The sequence below is a fragment of the Anneissia japonica genome, unplaced genomic scaffold (assembly GCF_011630105.1).
Source record: "Anneissia japonica isolate Jap-2015-1 unplaced genomic scaffold, ASM1163010v1 scaffold287726_len2788222_cov184, whole genome shotgun sequence".
Taxonomy (NCBI): domain Eukaryota; kingdom Metazoa; phylum Echinodermata; class Crinoidea; order Comatulida; family Comatulidae; genus Anneissia; species Anneissia japonica.
In genome coordinates, this window is record NW_022705125.1 from 596,937 (window position 1) to 619,270 (window position 22,334).

General features: G+C 34.1%; 3 protein-coding genes across 3 annotated transcripts; 2 read left to right on the top strand and 1 right to left on the bottom strand.

Moving 5' to 3' along the window:
* Window positions 1–174: 174 nt before the first annotated feature.
* On the bottom strand, window positions 175–2,294 carry LOC117105362. The gene is made up of 3 exons (XM_033246488.1): window positions 2,104–2,294; window positions 1,304–1,397; window positions 175–984 (listed from the first exon to the last, which is right to left on the bottom strand). Exons 1-3 carry the CDS (start codon window positions 2,155–2,157, stop codon window positions 827–829), a joined length of 306 nt encoding a protein of 101 aa, XP_033102379.1. The 5' UTR covers window positions 2,158–2,294; the 3' UTR covers window positions 175–826.
* On the top strand, window positions 2,237–16,121 carry LOC117105359 (CCR4-NOT transcription complex subunit 11-like). Its single transcript, XM_033246484.1, has 11 exons — window positions 2,237–2,373; window positions 4,413–4,518; window positions 4,900–5,034; window positions 5,531–5,638; window positions 5,745–5,914; window positions 6,817–6,949; window positions 7,581–7,787; window positions 8,703–8,852; window positions 11,686–11,790; window positions 13,554–13,604; window positions 14,321–16,121. The coding sequence occupies exons 1-11, from the start codon at window positions 2,333–2,335 to the stop codon at window positions 14,477–14,479; spliced, it is 1,365 nt and encodes a 454-aa protein (XP_033102375.1). The 5' UTR covers window positions 2,237–2,332; the 3' UTR covers window positions 14,480–16,121.
* A 1,819-nt stretch (window positions 16,122–17,940) lies between these two features.
* Window positions 17,941–21,823, top strand: LOC117105360. The gene is made up of 5 exons (XM_033246486.1): window positions 17,941–18,109; window positions 19,217–19,400; window positions 20,154–20,304; window positions 20,791–20,873; window positions 21,055–21,823. Exons 1-5 carry the CDS (start codon window positions 18,029–18,031, stop codon window positions 21,117–21,119), a joined length of 564 nt encoding a protein of 187 aa, XP_033102377.1. The 5' UTR covers window positions 17,941–18,028; the 3' UTR covers window positions 21,120–21,823.
* The last annotated feature ends 511 nt before the right edge of the window (window positions 21,824–22,334 follow it).

A 22,334-nucleotide genomic window follows, 5' to 3' on the forward strand; every position in this document is an offset into this window, starting at 1 on the left:
AAAATGCAGTACTACATAGAGTTAGAAATTTGAACAAGTGTTCTTTACTAACAGCGTGCGTTTAATGCGAAACACTTTATATGTATATATATATATTTTTTTGGAGATCATTTTGGTAGTACTTTCAAGATAGGATTGCGTTTCAAAGGAACCCAAGATTCAGACCTCTTGCCATTTTGTACTCTTTGCTTTTATTGGCTGGCAGAATATTTAAAGGTAATTATAGTAAAAATTATGCAAATCAGCATTTTTTTTCTGTCTCTCAATGGCAGCTGAATAGTTATGTTTGGTATTATTTTTGACAGACAATAATTATACTTTACTGTAATACCGTGTTTGTACATTAATAATAATCAAACAATGGAAAACAAAAAATAGTATTTTTGTAACAGTTTTACTGATTGAAATTTAATAATAAATGTACAAGTGGTTATATATACAGGAGTATTCAGATATTTTCTTTCTGTAAAGTCATTTTCTTTTTTTAGTAATACTGTACCTGTATAGGTGGATATTTTTTTTAAAGTGACATACTGCACAGTATTACTACGCAAGTATGTATGACCAATGATTTAAACTATTTTCAGAAGCCTCATCAACCAAGAGAATGTGTTACTTATAGCATTAAACATTGAACTGCAGATCAACCAATAAATCAAAGTTAGAAAAGCCAGTTCGGAGATATAATAAAGTAAACAATAGTTCTATTTCACAATAAAACTGACATATTCTTTTTACTATTATTGTCTAAAAATATCAATATCCATCCAGATATTTCCTTGACTAGCTTTGGACAAAGTAATCAGTTCTGTAATTCAATTTCACATCAACAGTGTTCTCCAGCTCTTGGTGATGGTGGTTGTCCCACTCTTGATTTTAGCATATCGTTTTCTATATCATAATATGTAAATTCATTATGTTGATAATATTGGCCTGATTCGTAAGTGTTTCCGGACGTCACTTGAGATTCGCCACTTGGTTTTCCTGCATAAAAAAAAATTAATTGAATGAATAAATACAATATAATCAAAAGAAAGTCATTCATTAGACAGCAGACAATATTATGGTATGTTGACTGTTAGAGCATCAAACCAACAAGGTATCCATGGACTCAACATAATTTTACCCACCAATGACAGTATTGAACTCCACCGTAAAATATATGGTATTTAGATATGTTTGGAATAAACCTATTTAGCACTCAGGAAACTCATTTTTCTTAATGTATTCCACGCAAGCTGTATGACCAATAATGATTTGGTATACAGTATTATCTTTCCACATGCTTAATCACAAAACTAACCTTTAGAAGCTTGTGGTTTTGTGACTTTCTTAGGAGGTTCTGTTGGAGTTTTAGACGTACTGTAGGATGCTCTGCATACATTTGGTGGTGACTTCTGAAATACAAATTAAGAATTTCTTATAAATATCCAATGTACTAGGCCCCCGGCCCCTACTGCATAATTAATATTATTAATAATATATAATATATATTACACAACACTACTAACATTTAGGCCATGGGAATTAAAGTAAGAGGTGATACAGACTTCATTTCAAACTGGTGTAACTGTAGCCACTGCCTACTATTAATAGAAATTAGCCCCTCCTTTTAACCATTGAAGTTATTATAAATTTGCTACAGCTGAAATAGGCTATTCATCATTAATATATATTATATCAAACAAATGATTGTTAAGTAACTGAGAAATTGCTTTATTTTAACAGCATTGTTTATCTTATTTAACTTTAGGCAAGGTCTAGGCTAGGGCCTATTTATAGGGGCTATGATCTAATAATATAATTATAATACTCATTGATTACAAAAATTGGGCTAGGTAAGTATTTCCTGATCCGGGTTAGGGACAGGACAGGGCCTGATGAGTCGCTAGCTAGAGCCTTATTATTTAGGCTTTAGAACCAGGCTAGGGCCTATGCCTACCCTAACCCAGCCCTAGGCCCTAGGCCTAGGCCTAGATCGAGAAACGTAATTTAGCTAGCCTACAAGCTAAACGCAGCAAAGTGAAATTAACCGAAAATAAATTGTTAATATATTTGTTTACGGATGCACTAGGCCTAGATGGTATTTCAATTATAACTTACCAGTGTCACTGAAAGTAATTTCTGAAATTGAAACCGGTACATCGCAGCAGCCATTTTGCGAGTGGATTTTGTTTGTTGCCTCGTCACACACTTACTTGCAATGGTGATGATGTACGATAATAATTGGAGAAATCGTCATTGAAGAAAATATTAAAAGAGCGACGATGAGTTTTACGCATTAAAAAATTTGGCTATTTTTGCACATGTGTGCTTGCCTTTTTATCCTCCCATGATGTCTCGTTCAACAAAAGAAGTAACTACTATTTTGAAGTGAGTTTCCTTAGCTAAGCATAACGTTTTTTTTTCATTCTGATCTTAAAAACGCTGGTAAATCAAACTGAAGTACGCTAGGCCCAGCCAGTGGTTTAGAGATAAGACCGGTGAACAGATAGAAAGGGGCGCGAAGGCCATATACCTAGGGCTATGCTAGGCCTATCCCATGCATCACCAGTCAACTCGCCCTTTGCGAACTTCCCCCTCCCCCTTAACAAAGTCGCAATTTATTTTTAATGCTTTGTAACTGTCATCGCTACAGCATCATATTATTATTTTTTTTTAATGTTATTAGGCTTACATTTCAGGATTTATTAAGATAAATACAACAAAAAGCTGGCACTCCAAGCTGGATTACCAAAAATTTAAAACACTATTGTATTGGGATCGCCAAGGCAAAAGAACAAATATTAGCAAAAACCAAGATTAAAACAACATAATAATACATAATCCTAGGTATGCCTAGTCAGTGGCACTAGTGGCGTAACGCCTACTGTGTGCTACAGTATGTGCTCTCGTCCACAGATCCCAGACAATTAGGGGGCACGGGGCCCCTAACAACATATGATCTTCGATCTAGCGCCTTGACCCAAAAGGGCTTTCTTGATACTGTACAGCATAATGTGTCTCTGAAATCGACTGTGTGGAAACTGTCATATTATATCCAGTTGCATTAAAGTGGGTGGTGACAGGTCTGGGTTCCAACCAAAATCTGTTAAAAAAAATTTAAAATGGAGATAAAAAGAAACTTATAATATTATTCAAATGTCTGTGAGTGTCATTTTCGTCCATCTAGAAGTTCCATAATCATAAATTCTCTTACCTCAGCCCCACCATGGTTGCCCTCCATCTGCGAAAGCCCATTTTTCGGCGTTAAAAACATTTAGAATACAATGAAAAAAACATGATTAAAACACGAGAAAATCTAAAAACCCACAATGGAATTGGCAAGCCAAGACCCTGGAGGGGTCCCCCAATCTAAGAGGGCCCCCGGCCCCAGAATTATGCCGCAGGCCCTAGTACAAAAATAAGAATGAGAAGTAGGCCTAGGCCCTAGATAATAAGTATAAAGAAAAATTCAACAATAAATTGAAAAAAATACATTTAGTTTTTTTGAATACAGTAATGCAATACATAGAGTAATTATATACAGTAATTATGTGTTAAAATACAAAAAAAAAAAAAATGAAAAGTGCTTTTATCTTAATGAAATAGCACTAAATGTAATGTAATGTATGTATATAAAACAAGTTTGTGGGTGGCAGAGTTTGCAGGGGGAAAGTTTGCAGGGAGCGACTTTGTCTTTGTACATTCACCAGTGAGTTGCAATGGACAAGTTTTTTGCTGGGGGGGGGGGCGAGTTGGCTCCTAACTCTGACCGCAAATCTCTTTAATCTAACCAGTAGTAAGACCTGTCATGAGGCCACTCATCAGCAATACTGCTCATATGATTAAATGAGCAGTTGATCATTTGAAGTTTGCATAAACTTTCGTTGCACAGTTTGCAAATAGTCCTTGTATTTTAAAACTCTGGATTCTTCTTGCACAGTTTGCAAACTTTGCAGGGATATGCTTATCGACAAACTCGAACTGTAAACAACAGGTATATGCAGACTTCTCAAGTACTATGGAACTTCCGTAGTTGCTACAGAGATTTTGCCTAATTACAGACATACAAAAATAGACAAAAATACTACAAAATTTTTCATAGGCCTAGACCAATAAATAAATAGGTCTAGAACAAATGACTTTTCCATCAGGATCTTTGATTACATTGTCCTTAGACAACTGTAAAATTACTGATGAATTATTGTGAAAACTATAAAAAAAAATTGGCCTGTAAATCTTCATCCTGTCCCTCTTTGTTTGAAATTCAACAGCTGTTATTATCCTGTACTTGTAATTTAAGCAACCCATATTTTGCGTTCATGACAAATTATTAGGTGCTACGGAAATGTTGTATTTACTATGGATATTTTAAGACTTTTGCAATGAATTTTTTATTAATTAATCAAATAATTACTTTGATTTCTCAGCATTTTGAGTGAAGAGTCTGTCAATAACACTTCATTTGAGAATCTAGCACATGCCTTTCATGAAGCTTTTCCCAAGTCAGAGCATTTTAATGTTGGAACATTTCTGGTGAGTGGCCTATTTTGTTGGACGGCATGCGATGCGACAATGTTATACGATCGTTTTGCTTTAGACGCATCATTTAAAGATCTTTATGACGAAAAGGTTCAAAATTTGTTGCATTCTTCACAGTATTTTTTACTTTTTAGCTGTAAACACATTTATGGTGGTAAAAAAAAACAAAACTTTTCCTACCGACCCACCCATTTTTTGGATTTTCCCAAAAAGTGGCCAACACAAGATTTTTTTTTTTTTGGCCTTATACATACAGCACATTTTGTGCATAAATAATAAAACAAAAACCATGATGACTTGACAATAAACTAATAAGGTGTGGTGAATATGTCATTCAATCATCTAACTCTTTTTTTTCCTTTCTATTCCAAAAAGGTTCTACTTCTTCACAATCCTGACTTCCTACCGACTGGTCCTCAGCGTTTGACAGCTCTGTTCTTACTATGGGAGATGTACCGCAATGAGCCCATTGGCTCTAACCCATTTGCTCCAATTTTTGTACACCTGCTGGTAATATTCTAAGAAAGAATTTTATAAACAAATAATCATCCATTTGAATTAAGTAGATTTTTAATAATAATAATAATGTCTATGATGGCCATGACAAAAATAATAATTTATTGTAAAGTAAATGTATTACGAGATAATGGATAGAAGAAATGAGTTTTTTAAATTTAAATGATTATAACAAAATAATGTAATTATTACAATGATCAGTAAATGTATACATTATGTAAATAAACAAATGTATCTGTGATAAAAAGAAAACAAGACAATTTATTACTACAAACAAGAAGAATAGCACAAAAATATCTCATAGGAGTAATGTTTTGCCCTACTTGATGTGTTTCACTGAATACTCAGTACATTCCCAGTTGCTTGTGAAAAAAATCTCACAAGTTAATCAGGTGGAAATCAAACCCACGACCTACAGATAACTAGCCTGGTGTCTTAACCACTAGACCACCGAGCCAAATATCTCATTTATTTTTTTTTTGTCTTGTAGGGTAACTTGGAGGATGCTCACAATGGTCTCAATCTTATGCCTCCAATCAGTCAATCTGAAAAGTACTTTCTTTCGCAAATTCTGGATGTAACATCTCCATCGAGAGAGGTATTACTGTATTTATTGTATGTTTTTTACTAATTACATTGATATCTTCAATGTTTTTTTATGACACCTAATTGTAACAATTTTTGGGCATATTTTGTATTTGCAGCTTTTCAAGAAAGTTCCAAGACAGATCGTTGCAATGGATTTAGGCCCGAATGCTCCAATTATAGATATAAGTGAGTTGCAGTTAGCATTGGCACGGAAGCACTCTGAGCTCCCTCAAGTTAGTAAGGTAGCCGTTCCTTGTATAATGAGTGATCCAGATCCTGACGTCAGGTAATTTATAGTCAGAAGTCCAAAATGTTTGTTTGAAGTTTAAAGTATTTTTTTTTTGTCAGCAGTACTACTCTGTTAGATCTGTTTTATCAATGAGCTTTTCTAAAAACATGCAAATTTCGTGAATATGCAGGAGATGGGTTATATTCCGGGATATCCTTGCTTGTTTGTAGGAGTGCAGGTGCCTTCCCAGTTTCTGGGAGACTCCCGCAACATGCGGGAGACTTGAAGCCGCTGCACATACATGACATTGGAATTGTGCATGTTTACAACATTATGCAAAACATTGATATGAAAGAACTCTGAGGGTAAAAAATGGAATTCCTACACCCAACATGACCTCTTTTTGTTATACAAATGGCATATTTTTTAGACAGGTTTTCATGAACAAGAGCGCACTCTCACTGGTCTGTGTGTTCCTCCATGTTTAGATTCGGTACAGGCGCAAGTTATTATATTGGGTTTTTTGGAAGAGCTAATAAGATAAAATTTTATAAGTAATTAGGATGTTTATTTGTACAAAAAAAATATTATTTAGAATATTCATTTGTACAAAATTAAAATATCCTAAAATTGAAAAAAATTTAATTAAAAAAAAATGAATATCAAGACGCGATTCAAACTTAAGTTCTTTAGAACACATCCTTAACCGACCACACATCCATGTGACGTGCCCTAATAGTGTACAGTCCTTGCTGAAACCCCTTTTTTGTATTGTAGGTGTAGGGGAATCCTGGGGTCAAACTTAAAAAAGGTGCGATGAACACTTGTCAGAAATCACCTATAGTTTATGTGTACAAAATTTCTTACATGTCTGTTCAAAACTGGAGATGCTGGACGCTTTTAAAATTTTGTTAACAAGAAGGACCCAAAAATATAATGTTCCTCATTATTGTTTTCAGTGCTGAAGTTGATCTTAAAGAAGCAGCAAATGTCCTTGAAAACCTTGGCAGTGGGCCAAATGCACCAATGGAGAAATATTTTCAACCTGAATTTATACGTTTGCCGCCCCCTTTGCATGTTTGTGAAGATGAGGTATGAAGACAGACAATCTACTAAGATAGGTTAATGACGTCACAACAATATGTGACACCCTTTAGTTAGTGAGAAACGCCACCCAAGTTGTTGTGTTTTGGAGTGCTCAACAATAATGCTAATCTACAGTAGCCATGCCTTGCACTGAGCTTGGTAAGTAGTTAGCATTGGCATAACGCCTTGGCTCTTGGTGGTGGGGGGGGGGGAGTGAAGTCCCAGGGTTCCCCCAGTTCAAAGAGGACCTGGAGTGTGTGAAATGAAAGTTGAATCTGCTTTTTATAGTCACTTAATATAACTACTGTGTATTCTTTAATAACAATACTGACATTGCCTTCCATGTCTTTTCAGCCTTAATGTTTATAATGTTCTTAGGTTAGCGAATACTTTACTGAACATTCATGGGCCCAATACACTTTTCCCCACATGCCAACAACTCATTGTTATGCCACTTGTAGTTGCTCTGTAACTAAGCAGTGTGATGTGGTACTCTATATACTGCTTTTCATGCACTAGTTGCTTCTTTGTGTTCCAATTTTTCTCTAGTGTATATGATATTACTATACCAATTGCTTATATTTGTATGTCTTATAATTATGTCTAACTAAAATAATAAGTTTCTTCATTTGTTTAGTTAGTATGGATGAACCCAGTTGAAACTGATATCAAAGTGATGTGGGATTCAACAATGTGCGTGAGTAACACTGCAGGACATGAGGTCAAAAGGTTAATGAGCAAAGCGTTTTCCGGTGCATTGACTGTCCCCCAACAGCAACAACTTCTGCAAGAGCTGGAGAAAGACCCGAAGTTAGTGTATCACATTGGATTGACACCAGCTAAGGTATTTACTGTATTAAATGATGATGAGCCTATTATATTAGTTGTTGTGCGTGAATGTGCCGCAGCATGTTGTGCAATGAATTATTATGTTGTGCATGAATACTGAAAGCTTCTATGACTTAATAAAAATACAAAATGTGTTAAAAAGTAATGACACACCGACACAACAAAATGAAAAACCAACTTAGACAGTGATGTCGACACGATTTATTGTAGAGAACAGTCTTCGGTCGTCGTGAGAAAATTAAACATGTTTAATATCATATAATGGGACTGTTCCCGATGCAGACCTAAGAATTATGGTAGAATTGTTGGTAGAATAAAAAAAGCACTTATTAGGCCTGGGTAGTTTAGGCTGGCCTTCTTTCAATAATTGAACATCATTCCAGTCCAGGCCTAGGCTATGATCATATGTATTGTTTTTTGAAGCCATTGAATTCCGCTTAAAAGAGGCGATACCTCACGATGTGCGCCCTTAGCTGGCTTTATATGGACAAATTTACCAGTAAAAATGTTTCTATTGGGAGAACACTCGCATAGATCTGATGTGTCAACAAATCATGTTAGGATGCATCATATCACACTGCCTGAGTTGGCCTTAAGTGGTCGCCATTCTCCACCAGCACTCTAGAATGATAATAATGATAATATATTATAAAAAATACTATACTTTACATAATTATTGGTTGTGAAATGCTATGAATTTTGATGATATCAAAGTCATTATACAGGTACATAATTATGAATTGATTAAAAAAAAATGCATTATTTATCGAATTTGCATTTTGTTTTTGAAAATGTTTGAACATATTATAAAGTAAAATGTTTTTATAAATTTTGAAATATACTAGAAAATACAACAATACTTTTATGTAGAATATACATCATTATGTCTATAAACCATTCTTATTTTTAGCTACCCAACTTGGTGGAAAATAATCCCTTGATAGCTATTGAAGTACTCCTTAAGTTGATGCAGTCAAATCAGATTACAGAGTATTTCTCTGTACTTGTCAACATGGAAATGTCATTGCATTCAATGGAGGTCGTCAACAGATTAACCAATGTGAGTCTAAAGGAGTTCATTGCTTTCAAACATTTGCTTGTCAAATAATTGTTCAAATGCCCATTTTTGGGTGTAGTATGACATCATCATGCCCATATATGGACACATGACACAAATTTGTCACATCAAATTTGATAGTGTGGACAGAGCTTAAAGCAGGTCATTGCAGGTCATTTCAGAACATTTATTGGAAACCTATTCATCACTGTGACAATCTTTAACCGCTTTTATTGTCATTATAGGCAGCATCATTGTAATCTATTTTTACCTGTCCCTTATTATTTTTTTTTTCATTGTGGACAGCGCCACCAACCAGCAAGTTAATTTACAGACGAAATAAGTGACCCGGATGCCATAAAAATGACATAATCTTTTATTCCGTATTTGGATAAATGTTCGGACCCAAATAAACAATTTCAGCCAATCACAGTGCTCACATTTTCGGAGCTTTGATCATATACTGAAACTGAGTCACTCGCTTCGACTAGTTAGGCAAGGCTAAAAATAGTCCTTCCTAATAAAACGGACCTGAAATATGTAGAATAGACCCTAGAACTGTACTACAAGTGGGCAATAGCTAAGACGAATTGAGCTTAGGCTAGATGGCCCATATTATAAATACAACACCACTTTTCAGGAGGATGGTCCAGGCCTCTATAGAATGCAATTGAGAGAGGCTTGGTTGGTTCTATTTTTAAGTGCTTACTTAATACATTACATTTTTAACAATGTTCTATTCTACCTAGTAAGCCTAAATCTGTCTAGCTTAGCGGGGAGCAGGGTTATCTCAAATTATACGGTTATTTATATCAGTCCATGTCGTTCAGCAAGCCAATACTAAACTGTTTTACTTATAGTAGGTAGGCAAAAAAGGGAGCTGGCCTAGCTTAGCCACCCATTCAAGACATCTTCCATTTGAAAATTATCAAGATTAATTAATATGCATGAAGATAGCCAATCACATGATTTACAAAATCAGTCATGCATACGATTTCCCACATAGAATTTGATGTGGGAAATCGTACACATGAATGATCAGGCAGTGTTTTCCCAGGCCCTAATCTGAAAAAAAGAAAAAGAAAAACAAATCGAGTATGGCATGCCAATTTAATTAGGTGTGGTGCGCACTTAGCGCAATGAAGACTGAGTAACCCAAAATTAGTGCCTGGAACCCAGCCTATACTAGTGTCATTATCACCATCATCACATTATCAATATTCTCCATTTTCATCACCTTCATCATTAAACTTTTAAACTGTTAAACATTGTAACCTTTTTATCATTAATTCATCATCATCATCTTCATCCTATAATGTGCATAAACCTTAAGTGAGTATATTCGCACAGCGTTGGTGGTCAGTTATGTTCACTTGAAATTGAAAATAATAAGATAAGTTAAGATAAGCTTTATTAGTCTATTCACATATAAAAATACATAAACAGAAATGTTTCTTGAATCTGGCAAAAACACATACACATCAACACCAACAAACATCAAATTACAAATGTAAGGAAATTGTAACGCATCTACTCATTACATAATTTAAATATGATATATAAAAATATTTTAAAAATTAATTAAAATTATAGTTACAGTATTATGAAGAATTTCATTTACAACATATTGAATTGGATGTTGATATAAAGTATAATTATTTTACAACAAATTTTATTTACAATAAAGATATTAAAGATAATATTATAATAAAGAATTCAATATCAAAAATATCAATTGCAGTTCAAATATATATCAAAAATATAAAAATTGCACATGAAAACAAGAAAACTCTAACAATTACATACAAACATAACACAAAAATACACCAGGTACATAAAAAATACGTGCAAGTCAAGAATCAATTATAATTAGAAACTACAAAAATAAAAGTACAGGAGTTACAAAAACACCACCACCAAAAGCAATAACATAAAAAACAAAAACTTGACTAGCATACAATGGCGGGGTGAGTTTCCAATCCAAGTCCAATCGTAAAAATCCAGGATATTATTATTTATTATTATTATTATTGCTGCGAAGCAGCCAATTCATATTCTTGACAGCAATTTGACCTCTGAAAGGTCATTGTTTGTCAAAAACAATCGCCTAAGACAACTGAAATGCGGAGTTTCCTTCTTTCGTTCTGCCGGGTAAAATCAATTACTTTAGGCGACGTTTGTAGACTAACCTACTCGTACCAACGTCGGCATGCTGGAGTACTATTCAGCGTTTTTACTATATTTCTAGGTTTCCTATTTCTACGTTTAATCGGCTCATGTCTCAGCCACAATATTTTGAGGCCAATATTATTTACGAACCCAGTTAAACTTATTTACTAGCCTATTTCAACGTGCTAATTATTACATTTAGGCGACGCTTGACTGGCATAGTGTTTTCGGAAATAAATACCATTTTATACACATGCACAGATCGATTCGCCAGCAGCAGCGAGTCGCCAGCAGCAGTGAGTCGCCAGCAGAGAGATGTCACTGCAGCAAAACACTATTGTACACGGTACCAACGCTGTTCTGACAATGGGTCGTGCTCATATTATTTGTTATATTTTTATTATTCATTATTTTCACTTGACTCGCATAGATAATTTTGTTCGAAGAACATTTTATGCAGTTGTACTTCGCAGCACTTCACTTGCAATTTGCAATGTCTAGTTATTATTATTATTATTATTAATGTTTACCATCTGGCAAATGCTTCCACACTGATGTACACAAGGCTCAAATCTCACAACTACAAATTATTTCCTGGATGTTTTTAGGCAAGTTATGGTGCAATGACAGATGCAGCAATCCCATAATTCTCTGTTTTTATCCACAGGCCGTTGAATTGCCACAAGAGTTTGTTCATCTTTACATTTCAAACTGCATATCAACTTGTGAGACAATCAAGGACAAGTACATGCAGAACCGATTAGTACGATTGGTAGGTTTTGAGCAAATACTTTATTTTCACTAAATTCAAGGGGGGGGGGGGTTGGTGGCCAAGCTCCCTGGGCCCCCTAAATTCTTAAAAATTATTTTTAAAAATGGAGAAAAAAATTAAGGTCTGAACATGGACCTATTAATAAGAGAGTGCGATTTCTGGCCATCTAGAGGTGCCATAATCATAAATTTTCTTGCTTAAGCCCCAAACATGGTGGAGGTGAGGTGGTGTAAACTCTCCATCTGTGAAATTCCATCCCAGGACCTCCCCTATTTCGAATTCCTGGACCTGCCATTAATGACAATCCGCTTTAATTAAGTCTGCCATCGACAACCAGCAGACAGCATCATGTCATCAAGCGTTCACCGAAAATGGAGATAGATTCAACGATCGACGGTCATACAACAAATGTACGAGACAATGTGTGCCTGGCTTTGATACTAATAATAATAATACAGTAGAACCCTGATCAAGGGTACACCTTCCGGACCAAAAAAAGTGTCTCCTTAATAGGGGTGTCCCCTGAATAGGGGTACCCCTATTAAGGGGACCCTAACCAAAAATGTGAAATTGTCCCCTTAATAGGGGTTTTTGGAAATTGTATTGATTTGACCATTTTGCACACTCAAAAAGTGTCCCCATTCCCTTAATAGTGGTTTTCCTTAATAGGGGTTAGCTGTAATGTTAAAAGATATATTGCCCCTTGTTTCACAGACAAGTGTCCCCTTAATTAGGGTGTCCCAAAGGAGGGGTTCTACTGTAATAATAATTATAATAATAAGTGAAATTTGTACATAATACAGAGGTCACTGGTAACTTCAACACTAATCATTGAAACACAGCAGGTGTCTTTGCCATTGCATTTCCAACTAATTTCCACTTAATAAAATTTGTACTGACTGAGTGGAATAATATGTCATTGATTGTTTTAACCAATCAGAATTGACTACACCCATTTCATTTTGCGATACTCATGGATTCAGTCAGTTTATTGATTTTTTTTTATGACTAGATAGAGAAAGTTTTAAAACGATTTAGTTTGCTCAGCTGCTGCTATTCAAATTGTTAGCAAAACAGTTTCAGATCTCAAAGAAAGTCAATAATTATTGATATGATAGACAATGCTAAGTAATTTGAGAATCAGTTGTCTCTGCCTCTTGTACAATTGTTTCACCTAATTGGGGCCAAAGGCAAAGGAGTTCTTATCAGGGTTGGTTCCAATGATATAAGAGATAATCTGGAAAAGCCATGAAACCATTATTCATTTAGACATAGGAAAGCTATGAAAAATAAATTAATAAAATAACATTTTTTAAAGGATACACTATACTATTATATAGATTACATAAACCATAAAACCATAAATGTATTATTTATATTTATTTTAACCTGTTAGTGACTTGTTACATTGGTTAATATGAATAAAATAAAAAAATAAAAATTAATGTACAGTACATATAATAAATAAATAGTAAAAGGTTGATAATGTCACAAACCAACAAAATGTGTGTCATTATCTATTAGAAAGCTTAACTATCAAAAACCTTAATAAATTGTCAATAATAATAATAATAATTTTTGGTATTTATATTGGACCTACTAAAACATCTCAAAGCACATCACATAATTTGCTAATTTTGTAATGGTTTTTTAGGTTGTTATGTTCCATGCACTTTATGTCATGCTTGTTCTTAGTTTAAAATGTATGTTTTATTTTCTTCAAAGGCAATTACAAAAAGCTTTATTTTATTTGTTTCTTGCAGGTTTGTGTTTTTCTGCAGTCTTTAATTAGAAACAAAGTCATCAATGTCAAGGTAGGAGTAAATGGAAATATATGTCCTAGACCAAGGGTGGGCATAAACATGGGTCGGAGGGCCAAAATGAGTTTTTGATTTAACACTGAGGGCCACACCAAAACTTTATTGTTTCCAGTGCTTCCAAAATCCTTAATGGACTGCTTTTATACCACTTTATCAGTTTTAACATTACTTTTTATATGGTATATGTGTCAGGCTGTAAAAAAGGGTTTTTTTAACCAAAGATAGTTGACAGGCCACACACAGACAGGGGCAGATCCAGAAATGTCCAAAAGGGGGGGGGGCGGAAGGGGACCGAAAGTTGGGCCGATTGAGACAACAGTGTCGTAGGGGGTCTGGGGCATGCCCCCGCGAATTTGTTGTGTTCTAGACGCCCGAACATAACATTTTAGGCATTCTGGGCTATCATTCTTTTCTTTTTCTCTCTTTTTTTTTCTTTTTTTTTTACCTCCCAAAAGGGGAGGCCGGGGCTGGTCCCCCGCCCCCTAAATCCGCCCCTGACAGGGTTTTTATTTTTTTCATGGGATGCTACAAAATCACTGTTGGGCAGCATGTGGCCCACGGGCTGCACTTTGCCCACCTGTGACCTAGACTATTGTTGTTAAATGAATAAGTTTTCCATTTTATCTACTATGGTACAGAAATACTAGCATATTGCAAGCTTACCTTTTATTGTAATTATATTTATGGTATTATTTTGTTATATTTAACAGGATTTATTTATTGAGATGCAGGCATTCTGTATCGAATTTAGTCACATTCGCGAAGCAGCTGGTCTCTTCCGATTGCTGAAGACATTAGATAGTGAACAGCAACAACAACAGCAGCAGCAGCAGCCAACAACATCTACTGCAGCTACAGTGAAAAAATGAGGCAAAATATAAGAAAACCTGTTTTTAAAAATCAAAAGGATGACATATACTTTGTTGAAAGTTTGACACTTTCTAAATTAGATACAAATGACAACAAAGCTTATACATTCTTCCCTTGAAGGTAGCTATGTGGTAATAAGCAGCTTTCGATTTGGACGACGCTGCGTTCTACGACTGCGCATGTGAATACATGGGGAAGTCGTTCATTGTGTGGCAACGTGAGTTTTATAAATACACGCTCGCTGGGGGCGCCTGCATAATTGATCACGCGATACAAAAAAGCAAGTCGTCCTGTAAATCGAAACAGCTTTGATGTTGAGACGGGAAGTGCATAGTACGACGTTCATGGTTGACTGAATTCCCCCGTCGCAGCTCCCCGCGTCGCCCATTTCGAAAGCTCGCTAATAGTACTAAATATAGCGGTAGATTTATAAGGCTCGTATTATCATGACCTGTATTTTTATCACATTATTATCCCAATTGTTGGAACAAATATCTATGGAATATACCACATTGTGGCATAAATCCGCGAATGTTGTGTAAAGCCACCAGGTACTAACTTGCACTCCTAGCTGAAGAGAGGCAGTCGTAGGTAAAGTGCCCTGCCCAAGGACACAAGTGAAATTCACAGCTAAGGTTCAAACCTCCGTTCTTAAGTTTAAAATCCCAATTTTGGTAGGAGAGAGAAATAATCAGTTACATTGACTAGAACACTTAGCAATATTTTAATTTTGTATTTACCACTGTGTCACATGCCTAAAATGTATATATAATATATTTGGGTTGTTAGTGCTAATACAATATTGCTTGAGTATGATGATCTGTTTTTTAATTAGTATAAAATAAAACTGATACAGTTTGAAAAGGCTGTTGACTGTGTGGTGAGATATAACATGCATTAACTAAAGGGAAACAAAATAGTTGTATATAGTAGATAAAGAAGTCGAAGTAGCAAGTGTTATTATAAAAGGGTTTCTGACTTTAAATTTCTATGAAAAATATATGTACAGTAGTATGGTTAATTACAAACTTATTTGTAATATTTCTATAACTTCTTTAAGCTCGGTAGTGAAGATTTAGCATTGCAGAGTGGGTATCACAATGGTGCTATTACTTGAAACTTTGTGTTGAAACCAGAAAATTACTGAAAAAAATAAACAGAACAATTTCAGATACTGTAACAATAGTATTTTATTTATTTGTTTTTCTACTACATCGGCAATTTGTTTATCATTTGAAAAAACTACTTCAAATAATAAGTGGAAATTTAAACTCTGGAACCCCCATTTAATACTTGCGTGGTTATTTGTTGCAGTCATTGCATAACAGTATTTATTCTCTGTATCTTTTATTTTGTGTAATGACAGTAATAAATTATTTGCAAACAGTATTGTCATGTCGAAAATAATTTCATAGACTCCTATAAACAAATAAAAGTGGACACTTAATGTTTTGTTTCATTCATTTTCTAGAACTAAAAAAAGATACAACATACGTAATGACAATTGGTGATAAGCGACCTTGTGACTTTAATGATTACTGTAGTTGGCCCTCTTCTATTACGTTTCTTAATTATACAGTACATACGATGTATGTAATTATATATATCTCGCCATAATAAAATATTTATTCAGAATTTTATTATTAAGTCTTCCCTGTACAGTTTTTTCCATACAAATCGGTTTATGCAGACCTATTGCGTGTTTAAAAAGTTGTTTAGTCTTTTCTTTTCTTTTTATCCCTCACTGCATGACATTTGGACTGACTGCTTAGAAAGCCAAGATAAGTAAAAGGAATTGAAATGAAATGACTGGAAAGAAAGGAAAAAGGTAAGGAAAGCGGAAAAGAGAAAAAAGAAAAGGACAAGTTAAGGAAAAGTAAAATAATATAGTATAAGCAAGGAAAGTATAGAAAGGAACTTAGGAAAGGAAAGGCAAATAAAAATATGAATGGTCCTAAGAAAGGGAATAATTATATGAAAGAAAAGAAAAGAACAGAAATAAGAAAGAAAAGGAAAGGATATTCAAGGACCCCTATGAAAGGGTGCAAGAAAAAATAGAAAGAAAGAATGAAATAAATAAAAAGAATAAAATGAGAAGAAAGAAAAGTAAATATAAGAAAAAGGAATGAAAAGAACGAATAATAAGAAAGAAAATGAAAGAATATTCAAGGGCACCTATGAAAAGGTATAAGAATGAAATGGAAATAATGAGAAGGAATTATAAGAAAGGAATTAATTATATGAAAGGAAGGATAAAGAAAGAAAGATAAGAACAGAAAATATAAGAAAGAAAAATTAAAGAAAAGAATGAAACATAAGAAAGAGAAGGAAACGATATTCAAGAACACCTACGAAAGGTGTGAGAAAGATAGAATGAAAGAAAAGAAAAAAAGAACTAAAGCCAAAAGAAAGAAAATGAAAGAAATGAAAAGAAAAGTAAATATAAAAAAGAAAAAGGAATGAAAAGAACGAATTATAAGAAAGAAAAAGAAAGGTTATTCAAAGCAACCTAAGAAATGGTAAAAAGAAAGAAAAGGACAAGAAAGAAAGAATCAGAATACGAAGGAAACGATAAGATAAGATAAAATGAGATATGTATGAAAAAGCATAAGAAATGAAAAGGAAAGAAAAGAAATAAAGTAAATACAAGAAAAATCAAGGTTACATAGGAAACAAAGAAAAAGAAGAAAGATAAGGAAATATTACAAAGGTAATTTAAGCTAAAGAAATAATGCATAAGGAGGCATTAGAAAGAAAGGGGGAAGGAAAAAAAGGTAGTTAAAAGGAAAAGGAAGACGAAAGAAAGAAAAGGTAGGTAAATAGGAATCACGGAAAGTTAAGGAAGCATAGAATGAAAGTAAAAGAGAAGATAAGTAAGTAATTAGACGGATAGTTAATACTAAAATAGAAAACAAAAACAAGGAACGTGAAAGTGAAATATAAGGTCAGCTAACATATTTTTTCCCCTCTAGCCTAGGGTCCTCCTTTCGTTTTGCACTGTTGAAGCTTGTCAACTACTGTGGTAGTCAATGACAAACACTTGTTCTGTCGATTCAGAACGGTTAAGAACTTTATTATTTATTTTGCTATTAGTCGGTCGTGACATTTTAGGTTACAGATACTTCAACCAAAATTGGTACCTCCTGAAAATCCATATTATTTGTTTAGTTGATTTGCAAATTACGATGACACGTTAGGAAAAGCCACCTGTTCCGAATGGACGAAGTTTTTCGATTTAGCAAACAATGTTCTTGCGTCGGAATTAATTCCAAAACATACTTCTAAACACGTATATACCAAGTCAGTCAGCGTGTGATTTTATTTCTGAATTCTTGTCATCAATACTAATCGATTTTCGCAATTTTAGTTGTGTTTGTGAATTGAAATCTGATGTTTACTCTTATGATCAATAGTTATTGTTGCTAAGATTGCTGCACCATATGGACTGTTTTTGGCGCAGGAGTGAATTCGTTCATTTGTGGTCGAGACTGACGGTTGGACACAGGAGCAGTTTCTTCATGTAAATCAAAGAAACATAGAATTTAAAGATGCGAACGTTAATATTTCTCTTCTGCCTCATCCTGACTGCTAATGGCAACATCATTAGTCTTGATTTTACACAATGCTCAGTAAGTATAATTGTTGCTACTTAAATTTCAACACCAGTTTTAAAGTTTTAAAAATATTTTCTCGTTAATTTAAACCAATATTTAATAACACCATTAATATATTGTGTATAATTTGCATATAACCCTCAAATTTCTGCCAGCATATTTAGTGATTTTTGTCCTAAACGAATGTAGGCTAGTGAATAGTGTAATTACAATATGCGACTGATTAAATTTTAATAAACTTCTTTAATAAATGATTCTTTCAAATGATCTTGCATTCTATATCGAAGGGGAAAATGATCATCTGAACTCTATTTCGAAGTGTGTAGGGGGTTCGTTTTTTGAATGGCAGTATATGGAGACATGAAATAGAATTGGTTTATATATAGGGCCTAGTAATAATTATTATTACTCTACTAGGTCCTATTATTAATTAATATGCTTGTGGTACATTTTAGCACACATTCAGATTGTTTTCAATTATCTAAACCCTTAAATTTCTGGCAGCAACTTTTGTAGTGAAATAGCTGTAAAATTAAAATTGATTTTTGGTATTAATCTGTTGGTTTTTTTTAAATTGTATTTTTTTTTAAATCAAGAATTCAACTTTTTTTATACTTTTTGAGACGCCCTAGTGGCATCATAACCACTAGACGACCCAGCTTGCGTTTAGTGACTAGGGTTAAATATGTTGGGTTTTTTTTTTTTTATTGTTTTAATGAAGAACTAAAATTTGTTTTACCTTTTGAGATAACCTAGTGGCATCATAACCAGTAGACCACCAAGCTTGTGCTTAGCGACTAAGGTTAAATTCGATCCCCAAGTAGTAGTGGGTATTAGAGAGATTTTGCAACCTTACGAAAACGATAATGAATACGAATACGTCGTCATCATTATCGTCATTCGTGCCTAAAACATTCTTGACAATATTATGCTGTATGAGCTGAATCTGATCCTTGATTCATGCAAAAGATATGAATCGGCTACGTTGTGGCAGATATGCTACTGTAGGGGAAGGGTCTAACAATTTGATGACGTAACAGTATTCGTTATCCTTTTCATAAGAATTAGATAGAACTATAGGCATAAACCAAACTTCATGTCATAGCATTTCTTGTTTTGTAGGAGTGTGACTGCAAACCACCACAGAATTCCTCGAATCCTGCACTGATGGTTCACGATAGTGAAAATGATTGCTACTGTATGTGTGGCAATACGCGATCGCATGCATGCGACTCCACCGGCGATTGTCACTCGGGACTGTTTTGTACCGCACCTGACAGTGAAACTGGCCAAGGCGTATGTGATGGTATGGGTATCATTAACGACGGATGATGATGGTGATGATGATGATGACGATTACGATGATGGTGATGAGACAGTGATGTCGATGATGATGGTGATGCTGGTGATGATGACGATGAAGATGATGATGAGGAAGAGGGGAAGACTGAGGAAACTATGATTATGTAACTGTTGATGATAATGAGGATAGAAATGACAATGTCGGTGAAGATCATAATGATGGGTGGTGGTTATGATGGTGATGAAGATAATGATGTGTGTTTGTCTGTAGTATAGGCTATGTTATTCGAATTGCATTACGCAGAAATGTTATTCGAATTGCATTATGCAGAAAAATTAATCAAAATACCGTACCAAAACCTACGGTCAAGGTTCGTTCACAATACTTCTGCCTTTTTCTGGAATCAGCTTCCAAATAACGTACCTTCTTCCAATTCTATTTGTAACTTTAAGTCACAGCTTAAGACCTATTTGTTTCCCTGTGGCTATTCACATGTTGCGCCTTTGATCTTGTTTGGAATTGGCGATATATAAATTCGAGATATTATTATTTTTTATTACTATTTAACCTAACAGAATAAATCATGGCTATATTTGTTAGAGAAATTCATCCGATTATATACATAGAAAAGAACCACATACGATTCTATTTACAGTACATTAAATAAACATGTAATAAGTCAACGCTAGTTTATAAGGTTTTGTATTTAGAGTATCTGAATAACAATTGTTTGTTGGCTTGTACCTTGTATTTCAGATGCTTGCAATAGCCCACACATGTCTTGCGAAACGTACGAACGATGTGAATTAGTGAACGATATCCCCACGTGTATCTGTAAGGTGTTCGACTGCTCCTCATCCCTCACAAGACCAATTTGTGCTGAGGGAAACGTAGAGTTTCCAAACAGGTAACCACAGCTTCGTATTAGTTTTTTTTTTGTGGATGACATAAGCAGAAATGATAATAAATGTCCTAACCTAACCATTTTATTATATAAATTATTAGTAGGCCTAATAATATTATAAAAATAAAGTAGTTGATACCAAAGGTGCACGAAATAATTAAAATAACATAATAATAATAATAATAATAATAATAATAATAATAATAATAATAATAATAATAAATAATAATGTAGTAGTAGTATGACCAATGGTATAATAATAATAATAATAATAATAATAATAATAATAATAATAATAATAATAATGATAATAATAATAAATTAGTACCAAATGATACTGACAACGATGAAAATAATCATGACGATGACGATTACCAATGACAATGATGATAGAAATATTAAGAATGATAAATTAATAATACAAATATACATATTAGTTACAATGATAATGAACAAGAATACTTATTATGAGTTTTAAACATTTTACAGGTGCTTCTACGAGAACACAAACTGCGACAGGAAGCGTGTTAGTCTTACCCCTCTTCCAATTCTAGGTCATGGAACGTGCATGGGTAAGTACATTTCCATTTAATCGACCCGTAGAGCACTTTTTGTTTTTGTTTTCTTTTTTATTATGGATTTCATTTGAAATATAAGATGATCAGTCTATTGATTATTATTATTAATATTGTTGTTGTTCCTGTTATATACAATAATAATAGGCCTAATAATTATATTTTTTCTGATTTTCAGATGTTGTGAATCTTTTGAACTCTGAACCTGAAAATTCTGGCAACGCCTACAATCCATTACTTTAATGGCATTGGCAGATGTACATGTCTTATAACGCATACATTATAAGTACAAAACATACATTGCAATAGACTTGGTGATGGTAGTAATGGGTTGTCTTCTGGTTGGTGGCTGCTTGGGGAGATTTTCGGAAATTTTTATGAGTTTGCACGCTTAAACGACATTTGTAAAGTGCATTTATAATTCCAGTTGAAATGATCATTTGATTTTTTTTTAATTATTATTATTCTAAGGAAACTGGGAAACGTTTTAAGATTTGGCAAAGTGTTTCTTTCTTTTGTTTTTTTCATGCTCATGACATAGAGCAATAAATTGATATTAAAATCACCTGATTTAGTTTTCTTCAATGGGGCTTGGGATTCTTCTTGGTGAAAGAAAGGGGGTTCTTTGCTGTTTCATAGGACTAGGGGAGAGTTTTAAAGAAATATATTGTGATTATTTATTGTAACATGTAGACCTACTGCTTACTGCAACTATGGCGGTACGCTTGAAAAAGATGTATTCGCAATTATTCAGAATGTTTTAGTGTCGTCTGAAAAGCATACTTCACTATATGGTAACTATTCCTGGTTTTAAAAAGATTGTTGTTGGTTTATTGCCTAATGTAACTACGGTGATGGTAATGCTCTGGAACTAATGAACGTGTATTATATATTCGCTAATTAGTGACTCGATAAAGAATAAAAAAATGTTCGTTTGTTGTTACGTATAAAAGCCAAATTGTGTCTGATAAAACTAAGGTGACAAAGGTTTGTATCCGGTGAAGGTATATGATATTCGCTATTATTTCTAATGTATTTATTGTCGTAACGCAATGTTGTCTTGCTATTGGTGACTACTTTTTATCGAAACCACGTTTATAATTATAAGATTATAAGAGTTATTAACACTATAAAAGGTAGGCATATTCGCGTTTATACATGAACGTATTCTTGTCGTCTTAATCACAAATGACTAATCAGAACGTATTATTGCGCATGTCTTCAAATCAAGGTTTTTTTTAATTAAGTTTGGGTGTCGCACATTAATATATAATATTGAGCTGATGCTTTCTTGCGCTGAAAACCCCGGTTCAAACCCGGCCAGGGTCGGATTTTATTTATAGTCTGATCCCTCGGCGCCTCGAATAATCCTTGTATGAGACTTAGGCGGGAAATACATCTGTTACATCTCGGTGCTAGCACTGGCTGGGATCCCCGGGATCCCAGTCAAAATTAAAA

Coding starts and splice junctions, on each gene's coding strand:
- LOC117105360 (XM_033246486.1), top strand. CDS start 18,029: ATGCGAACGTTAATATTTCTCTTCTGCCTCATCCTGACTGCTAATGGC. Junction 19,401..20,153: donor TGGCCAAGGCGTATGTGATG/GTATGGGTATCA, acceptor CTTGTATTTCAG/ATGCTTGCAATAGCCCACAC. Junction 20,874..21,054: donor AGGTCATGGAACGTGCATGG/GTAAGTACATTT, acceptor TCTGATTTTCAG/ATGTTGTGAATCTTTTGAAC.
- LOC117105362 (XM_033246488.1), bottom strand. CDS start 2,157: ATGGCTGCTGCGATGTACCGGTTTCAATTTCAGAAATTACTTTCAGTG. Junction 1,398..2,103: donor AATTACTTTCAGTGACACTG/GTAAGTTATAAT, acceptor TTTGTATTTCAG/AAGTCACCACCAAATGTATG. Junction 985..1,303: donor AAAACCACAAGCTTCTAAAG/GTTAGTTTTGTG, acceptor TTTTTTATGCAG/GAAAACCAAGTGGCGAATCT.
- LOC117105359 (XM_033246484.1), top strand. CDS start 2,333: ATGATGTCTCGTTCAACAAAAGAAGTAACTACTATTTTGAA. Junction 8,853..11,685: donor TCGTCAACAGATTAACCAAT/GTGAGTCTAAAG, acceptor TTTTATCCACAG/GCCGTTGAATTGCCACAAGA. Junction 11,791..13,553: donor AGAACCGATTAGTACGATTG/GTAGGTTTTGAG, acceptor TGTTTCTTGCAG/GTTTGTGTTTTTCTGCAGTC.